The sequence below is a fragment of the Agrilus planipennis genome, unplaced genomic scaffold, assembly GCF_000699045.2.
Source record: "Agrilus planipennis isolate EAB-ADULT unplaced genomic scaffold, Apla_2.0 scaffold13, whole genome shotgun sequence".
Taxonomy (NCBI): Eukaryota; Metazoa; Arthropoda; class Insecta; order Coleoptera; family Buprestidae; genus Agrilus; species Agrilus planipennis.
The window spans coordinates 1,856,273-1,865,957 of NW_020439040.1; the positions used below are offsets into that span (position 1 = coordinate 1,856,273).

Here is a 9,685-nt window from a genome sequence, read left to right on the forward strand (position 1 = left end):
ACCATTGTTTTAGAATGACTACTTTCTAGATAATACAATATGCTTGATGTAAGCATGGGTATTGATAGCCTTAACTCGGTTTTAATACTAGTACTAAAGACGTGAAATTCTATTAAAATATTTGGTTTTATGTCTGAGCGTTCATTTCAAATAATAATTGCGATCGATGTTTCCCGCTGACGAAATAAAAAAAATTAACAATAAGCTATAAAAAATACTGGAGCTGACAACTGTAACGTTGTAACCGAACGAGTATTTCACATTTAAGAAAAACTGCGTAAATTGTTTACAGAAATAAAAACTAATGCCGATGAGTGTAGTCAATTTGATATGCTTTATTATAACTATACTTTGGCTTTAGACAAACGAATCAGGTTAAAAGTACTTAGTAGGACTCGAACTGAAAATAGCGAAAAGAAAAATTTTTACGTTTAATTTAAACTTATCAGTTGATGGGTTTTCCAGTTTGTAGTTTGCTTTGCTTTCACTTAAATATAGTAACACGTTAACTATCAAACTTAATTCATCATCGTCAGATCTGCTGCTCAAAGACTTGTTCGACACCCATGAGCCAATCAGACCAGAGCAACCTACATCTCTACATCTCCAACTGTTAGCGAATAGTTATCTTGTCTAAGTCTACCTCTGCTTCAATTAACTTCCTTTTCTCATTCTGACACGTCTATTACCACCAACCCTTCATGCCTGAGAAGATATGTCCTACCAACCTACTTCTCCTATTCCTTATTTACTTCTATAGCGTCCTCTCTTCTATTCTTCCCATAGACATAGAGAATGGACTGAGCAATATTCTCATGGAACTGATTACCATAAAAAGAGGTACTTACTGGCCGCATCTTTGACCATATAATATACTAGACACGCTGTTACTCGCTTCTTTACTACATCTCATCATTAAAGTGTTGTATTTTCTTTAATGAGGTTATGTGAAACTCTCAGGGCGCAAGTCAAAATTCCACTTGTCTGGTCTTTTCGTAGTGTTCATTTATTTTTATCGGTGTCTTATGATACCGCGCCTCGTATAAAAGTTCATCCTAATATTATAAAACGGTATATCAAACATTGTGACTCCATTACAATGAGCAGTGATCAGATCTTGGGTTGCCATTCTTCTCCTCCTCAATCTTTACGAACGGTCTGCATAGAGACACACGTTTGCGTATGTGCGAGTACGCTTCCGCTGCCCGTGCGTTCGAAGACAAAGGACTTCCGCGCACCTTGTCCAGGCCGCTTCTGATGCAGTCCCGCGGCGCATTGTTTCCAACCCAGCCGAGCCGACTTGATTTCACGATTTCTGCGAGCTGCTATCCGACCAGCACAACGAGAGATGCTGCATTGTTTGGCGTATTGGTGTTGTCGGCCATCATTCTTTTCTAATTGTTGCTGTTGTCGGCCATCATTCTTTTTCAATTGTTATCGCATTGTCACTGATGTCGGCCATTATGGTTTTTAATAGATGTATAGTAATCAATGATTAAAATTTAAAGGAATATGTAAATAGGTATCCAACACATCGTACACTTCAGCATAAGAAATTGCTGATAGTGGGATACTAACTTTCATTTACGTAATACTACTTTGTCCTGTACTGACAGCACTCATAATTTTTGTTGTCAAATAGTTTCTCATCGGAATTATCTTTGCTAAAGTATGTAATTGAAACACAAAAAAGCGCTCGTAAAATTATTATGAGATGGAAGATATTTGCTGGGCTTGAAGAAGTGATAATTATGTAAAAATGTACATAGAATCTCACGGTGCCAACAGTTTTCGAGTGGGGTGTCGAATAGATACTCATCGGCATTGTTTTTGCTAAAATATATACAATTATTGAAACATAAGAAATCTCATTCGAAAATTGATAACACCATGAAATTCTACGTAATTTTTTACATAATTATCACTTCTTAAAGACTAGCATGTATCTTCCATCTCGTAATAATAATAATAATAATAATTTGGAATATAAAGGAAGCTACTGTTTGCCTTAAAGATTATTTAGGCTCACAAAAGTATAATTTTGTATGTAGATGGTTAGTTTTATACCATCCTTTTGTATTACCAGGTATTACGAGCGAAAATCGTAAGGTGTTGTCTAGGGGCTTGTAAGATATTTTAAAATAAAAAGAAATGATCTACCTTGGAACTTTTATTAACCCCTATGTCTATATCATTTATTATTCAACCCTCTATTTAATCAAAAATTAATCACCTATTAATAATTTTTTAACAAGAATATCAAATTAAGTTGCATTGGCATTCATTTTACCATTACTAAATGACTTACAATTCTCTTACAGGACATTTTAATGTTTATTTTATAATGTTACGTACATTTATTGTAATTAACAGGGCAATCTAGAATGCTATGCGTTGAGTAGGTCGAAATATGGATTTTTGCGTTTATGGATTTTAGTAGTCGTTATGGAGTGTGCGCGGTTCGTTGACGTATTCTTTCTGGAAACTGCGAGCATTTTGTTATGATCTGTCAGAGGTGAATAATGTGATGTGTCGTATCGTGATTAACAAGGTAATATTTTGCAATAATTTAAAGTTTTTAGTTCAATAAACTTCTCGTTACATCCCCTATAACCATAATAAACATTTGATAAAGTGCAAAACCCCCCAAGATATTGAAAACAGAGCGACCAGGTGTCAATAAGAAAATGTAATCACCTGATTTTGGCACTTTTCAGGGTGACTTGTTACTTTCGGTGTTCCGTTATCGATTATTATTGTTTGTCTTGTTTTCGAAACTTATTTTTTTCATAACTGTTGCACAGTCATTTACTGTATAATTGTGACGTTTCCTTCCAGCCGAGATCAACAGTGGAAAATTTTAATTCTCAGGTCGATGTTTTCTTTGTGGGCGTAGCAGTTTTAATGAGTAATTAAACGAAAAATTAATGAAATACCCTTTTTTTTGTGTAAACAAAAGTCATGGACCTTGCCATATCTGCCCATTTTGTGAATTCCTTATTAAACTTTATATGAAGTGTGGAAATCAGTTGATTACTTTGTTTACTATTTTGAAAGAACTTATGGGAAATTCATCAGCTTATGTCGTAGATTTTATTTAAAAGTTTCTTTGTAAATTAAAGTATACAACTGTCCTATGAACGAAAAGGCTATACTTCATTACTTTGATAATGTAGTGAAGAATGAGTCACTTTTAAGGAAATTGGAAAATTATGCGCATTTTCCTATTAATTTTCATAAAGCAAAGTGAAAATTACAGTATACATATTTATTATGAACAACAAATTATTAAACTATCATACAATACAGTCAGTAGGTATTCAATTTATATGCATAATCCACTTCGAAGTACTTAAACATTGAACTTTCTGACATTGTGTTTTCTCATTACATTTTTTATGGAATTGCACAATTTGTGTAATATCTACATTCCTAGTAGTTGTTGGTAAACGAGTTGTTTAATTTAGTTTTACTGCTGGGTCCTTTTAGTTATTTCATTGTTTTAATGAAAAAAGTAGTTTCAGTAGGTAATATTATTGACCCCGAATTACTACTAAAGGAAGGTCGTTAATTTTTTTATACAAACACATTAATAGTATTATAATAAAGTTATTGTAGTAGAAAATTCTAATTTGCTTTAAAATTATTTCAACCATTTTAAGTTATTTTATTCATTAGTTATAATACTTTTGGTTAGTTATAGTTACAGATAAAGTAATTTTAAATCTTATTGAGATCATTGCTTGGCTGCTACCAGTATTATTTTGTGAGAGATGGTGTGTTTGAATTGAATGTTTTGATAAAAAAAAAATGCTGACTGTTTATTATATGACATTATCTTGGGGAAAGTAGGTTGGAAATTTTATCTCAACAGTGAACATCAATAAAAATTATAGTTGTAAACTGTTAACTTTCTACATTCCAATGTGCCAGTCATTATGTGTGGCATTTGGCACCAAATGAGGAAACATTGTAGGACCTACAAAAAAAAAGCATCTGTATTATATAATTACCTTTTTTTTAATCATAAATTTACTGATACAACCTATTTATAGTCAAGCTGATTAAGTTCACAAAAATTATTTTTTAATGGAAAAGTACATAGGTAATCAATTTTTTAATTAGCAGTAATACCTATACCATGCACTCTTTTATAAATACATATACAGGGTTACAAAAATAAGGAGGGGAAGTATGTGATTAGTTATTTGCTTCTGAGATTTATTAGTAATAGCAAATATCATAAAATAACATATGGCCAAAAATAGAAAAATGGTAGTGAATATTAAAACCGTCCTTTTCAGAATGCCAATTCAGGCTCCACAGTGGACGGAGTTCCTGTCTTGTCCGGTATGTTACAATGCCTTCGACGTGTCCGTTCGCAGCCCGATCAGCTTGGGCTGCGGACACACCATATGCAAAGCATGTCTTTCGAACCTGCACCGTAAACAGTGTCCGTTCGATCAGACGTCCATCAGTATCGACATCGACAGTTTACCCATCAACACAGCCCTTCTACAACTGGTCGGTACCACTGGCCGCAACAATAATGACGAAACCGCCCCCGCATCCCCCGTTGATAACAAGATCGTACCGAAAGAGTCACTTGTACATTATCTGGCCGCAAAAAAATGTGTCGAGGAGCTGGCCATGTATCTCAAACCATTCTCCAGCGGTAACGCGAATTCTGGGACGTTATCGCGACCCATGCAACGCAAACTAGTGACCCTAATCAATTGCCAGCTCGTTGAAGATGAAGGTCGCACGAGAGCCATGCGAGCTGCACGATCTCTCGGTGAACGAACTGTGACAGAACTTATACTTCAACATCAGAACCCTCAGCAACTTTCTGCAAACCTATGGGCAGCAGTTAGGGCAAGAGGGTGCCAGTTTCTTGGTCCTGCGATGCAAGAGGAGGTTCTCAAACTCGTCCTGTTAGCACTCGAGGACGGTTCGGCCCTATCCAGAAAAGTTCTAGTAATGTTCGTCGTCCAAAGACTGGAACCCCATTTCCCCCAAGCATCGAAAACTAGTATTGGTCACGTAGTACAACTTTTATACCGTGCCTCCTGTTTTAAAGTGTCTAAACGTGAAGGTGACTCTTCCCTAATGCAGCTCAAAGAAGAATTCCGTACTTACGAGGCTCTAAGACGAGAACATGACGCTCAGATAGTTCAAATAGCAACTGAGGCTGGTCTTCGTATAGCACCTGATCAATGGTCTGCTTTACTGTATGGCGACACTGCTCATAAGTCACATATGCAGAGTATCATGGACAAATTACAGACACCGCAGTCTTTTGCCCAATCAGTGCAAGAACTTGTGATAGCCCTGCAAAGAACTGGAGATCCTGGAAAGTTATCGAAATTACGACCCCATTTAGAACTTTTAGCTGCCATTGATCCCAGTCCTGAATCAACTTCGCCTTCCTGGAAAGAATGCAGTGAAGCTCTTAATGCCGTAAAGCAAGTCGTAGCCGGTCTGGTGGAGTTCATCCATCAGCACGGTAGTCGCAAATTGCAGGATCCCACCCACGGTCAGCATACTAAGTACAAAATCAGTATGTGTCGCGATTTGACCTTACGAGGTAGCTGTCCTCGAGGTTCAAACTGCACTTTCGCTCATTCTGCTGAAGAACTGGAAAAATTTCGTGCAAAAAACAGAAAAATTATTAATCGAGCCACGCCATCTATTAAGGATCACCGCATTGAAACTCAGTCACCTGTTGATAAAGCATATACTCAGTCTGAAGACTTCTATCACATCCCGAACACGACTCCCGTTCCTTCAGTTCCAATTCAGACGGTGGTCCCTATTGCCAGAATGAACTACGACGTGCCCTACAGTCCCACGTATCCTCCCACGTCAAATTATGCCGCGCCTCAGCCCATATATCCTCCCAGTCCGGGCACCTTTCCTCCCGAGGTGTTTGGTTCGGCCACTCCTAATATGGTCTTTACCAATGGTGGACAATTCTACGCCACTCAACCCGAATATGGAACGACGCCCATTAATCAGTCCGTGGACTATCCGAGAAGACCTAATTGGGAACATATGGTAAGATTCTTAATCGGTTTTAATCAAACATGCAATCTAATAAATGATCCTACGTTACAGATTAATAAACAGTCCAATTTCCAACAAATTTCTAAAAATAAATGCACCACCACCAGTCTGGCTGAGCTTCATCAACGCAAACAGGAAGTTATTTCACAACTGGAGAAGGTGTTTGGCAAAAATGCAGCAACAGCTATTTCAAACAACGCTAGCACCCTAGCTAGGCAAGATTCTTTTGAACATGATTCCCCATATTCCTTCTGGACTGGCCACGTCAATTCAGGACCTACTTTTGTCCGATCGGATTCTATTTTAAAGGACGACGAGTATGTACCATATGATGCCCCGTGTATCAGCAAATTCGGGCCTATATCAAGGATGCAAAAAGAAAATAATAATTCCAGCCAGAACGTCATTTCTACCCAGTTTCGAGACAATGCCATCACAACATCTATGGTAAATTAAATTAGTTTTTAGTATTATTGCTTAAGTGATTTAATTTTCCATTATATTATTATTAAAGGTGCATGGTCCAGTTTCAACACCAAGTCCTGTAACGTCTTGGTACTACAGCTCTGGTCAGCCATACCATCAAACAACAATACCTGCGGGTCATCCCTATGTGACTTCTTCAGGGGCGGGATTGGGAGACGGTTATTACACAATAGGTAATTACTTTTCGACTTTATTATTTCAATTTAGGTCGTCATTTATGTCATAAATGATTGTTTAGGTTCTCCTCAGCTAATTCTTCAGCGAATGCAGGATCCTTCAAAGGAATTACTGGCCGAGTCGCAGAGAGTCAAGATGCAACTGTTGAACTTGGAAAAGCAACTGAACGATCTCAAACTGGCAACTCAAGGGGTGACTAGCCTGAGTGAGGGGGAAAGACTTACCCAAGAGCTGCAACTCATTGAGCAAGGGATACAAGAGAAACAGAAAGAGGCTTGCCTGGTAAGTAATTCGTTTTAACGTCACAATGAGACTGTTGTGCCTAGATTAGGGATTCTAAAAACAGATTTTTTTTCACAGAATAAGATCGTGTCTTCGCTCAATCAAGCGATGAATGGGATGAACCATCACCACCATCATCATCATTACCACCATCAGAATGGTAGTTCGACGTTGGGCATGACAGAAGAGGCGATGTACGAGGAGGACATCGCCAATGACATGCGCGAACTCGAGCTACGATGGCAGGAGGAGCTTGAGGAGCAGGAGAAGCGTTGGAGCAGCGAGGACGACTCCACAAACAAGTAGTTTTTCATACTTCTTATTATTGACAATTAAACCCAATGGGTTCGGTCATTCTTGTTTGAGTTTCTTAGCATACCGACTACGATTGACTGTTGTTTCTTCTTTTTTTTCCTCGTTTACAATTAAAAAAGAAAATAGTTACTTAGAAGACTGATCAAACGATATGGAAGAAAATTTGCTTTTTTATTTCAAATTATCTACCAAATTTATCTATGGATGAAAAAGATATTTACTAATTTAATTTTAATTTAATCAATAATGCCCGTATCATTTAGTTTGGGTCTTTTTCGGCACTGTTTTGGAACAAAATTTCTCGTTCAGATCAGTACATTTATTAAGAGAAAGAGAAAGAAAAGACGTCGCCAATCGTTTTGAAATTCGAGGAATTTGTTGTATTCGAATCGAGATGTTGATTTCCAGTTTTATTGGAACTCGAAGTCGTCTGTAGCTGATGCAAATAGCGAAAAGAGAAAACATCATTTTCATTTTTTATTGTCCTCCCGACGACGAATATTCTCTCATAAGTGAACGTGAACAAACGAACGTTCTAATGCGACAGAAATGATAAATAATAAAATAATATAACAAAAACAAATGAAAATAATCATACTGTGTGTGATGGGTGTACCTTCGATANCTAATTTTTTTCGTTTGTTCTAGCAATAAATGTCAAAAGTTTTAACAATAGCTGTCTTTAATGTTATTCGTTTGTTTTTTCTTTTGTTTATCTTTAAAACAAATTAAGTTTTCATTGCCGATTTGTTTTTTTTTTTTGAGTCCAGTATATTGTGTGTGGAAGAGACAAAAAAAAATGAAAACCAATAAAAATATGTATAAAATGTCCGACAGAGTTAAATATCCTGCTGAATCAATGGTGCAGGCGGCGATGTGTTTCCAAATGGCCTATGTATTTCCGTTAAAGCAGTGGCGTACGTCTAAAAACGTATGCACTCGACACGAAAAACAAAAAAGTGTGGCTTGTACAGGCAAAATGTTGAACTTTCTTTTGTTTTAAAGTACAGCTTGTCCCACAATAAATTCCCTAGACATATTTTTTGGGCCTTTTTTCTTATTCTCTTTATTGATATAACAATAACTTTTATGTCTGTCTACCCATCATTCAAAATAATGAAAATGTTCCCTAAAAAAATTATCTACGAACTTGAAAAACACACACTATGTATTTATATAATTTACAGAATAGCTGAATGATGATTTCTATAAACGGCTGTACTTTGAAAATTGAAATTTTTGAAACAAAATTTACGTTTTAATTAAACTTATATACTACCCCCATTAATACATAAATACATGTCTGTCATCTGGTTTTTAATCATTGTGCGTACCTGCTATTTAATTCAAGACAAGTTATTATGTAGAGTACGTAATACATAATGTAAATACATAGGTAAAAGGTACGTAAATTAAAGTTACCAATGCGCATTTAATTAAATCAGTGTAATTAAAAAATACATTACATACATACAAATGTAGTATATGTATGCAGCTAGTATTTTATGTAATATATTGTATAATACATAGATTCGATGTTGCTGCAGATAACTATAGTAAAATACACAATATATTCATTCTTACATACGTATAATATTTTGATAAGACGGATTTCTAATAAGGAAAAAGTATGATAAGCATACACATAATAATAATCAAAATCGTTTTTTTTAATTTGTACTTCTTTTGATTTTAAAAAAACCGCAACTCGATTTAACTTCATTTGTTTATTGAGGATATAGCGAGAAATTTTTAAAAACATAAACAAAAACATCTTATTATTGCTAGATTAATGAAGGGTGCATTTATTATTCAATTAAATTTTAATAGATGTCGATTTCCTACTACTGAAAAATTATAAAGGGATTTTTTAGCTTATTAAAAAAAATAAAAAATTAAATGTGTATATGTATGTATAAAGATTAAAATATATTTATTTTCTCATATGTGTGTAGAAATTAAGAAAATCTAATGATTAACGTGATTATGATACCAAAGCAATAATGTTAACTGTTTAGAGAATATTGAAGATGTTAGTATTGTTAATGTAGTGCCAAAACGCTTTTCAGCTATTACTTTATAAATTATTGAACAAAACTCAAAATAATTGAGCCATTTCGGTGGTTTAAATACTTTTCTTTTACATCCCTAGGTATATCAATAACTAAAAATTCATTCTATCCGAAATAGGAGGTGCAATCTCAAAGAATTTTGGAATTTTATTTTAATTAATTATTCAAAAAATAAATATAAAACTGATGTCCCATAGTAGATCTTTAAATTACTAAAGAAAGCATTATCTTTTTTTTAATGCGGAAAATTCCTTTATAATTTTTCAAACCTTCCCAAACCTGTTTCT

General features: G+C 35.2%; 1 protein-coding gene across 1 annotated transcript; it reads left to right on the forward strand.

Moving 5' to 3' along the window:
• Positions 1 to 2,462: 2,462 nt before the first annotated feature.
• Positions 2,463 to 7,944, forward strand: LOC108744292 (roquin-1). Its single transcript, XM_018479995.2, has 7 exons — positions 2,463 to 2,551; positions 4,305 to 6,057; positions 6,118 to 6,513; positions 6,581 to 6,725; positions 6,791 to 7,011; positions 7,090 to 7,313; positions 7,735 to 7,944. Exons 2-7 carry the CDS (start codon positions 4,306 to 4,308, stop codon positions 7,760 to 7,762), a joined length of 2,766 nt encoding a protein of 921 aa, XP_018335497.1. The 5' UTR covers positions 2,463 to 2,551; position 4,305; the 3' UTR covers positions 7,763 to 7,944.
• Positions 7,945 to 9,685: the final 1,741 nt, after the last annotated feature.

What these genes read in the sequence shown, in the direction of transcription:
- LOC108744292 (XM_018479995.2), top strand. Translation starts at nt 4,306, where the DNA reads ATGCCAATTCAGGCTCCACAGTGGACGGAGTTCCTGTCTTGTCCGGTA. An exon ending in GACCTAATTGGGAACATATG is followed by an intron (nt 6,058 to 6,117) that starts GTAAGATTCTTA and finishes CCTACGTTACAG; the next exon opens with ATTAATAAACAGTCCAATTT. An exon ending in GAGGACGACTCCACAAACAA is followed by an intron (nt 7,314 to 7,734) that starts GTAGTTTTTCAT and finishes GTTGATTTCCAG; the next exon opens with TTTTATTGGAACTCGAAGTC.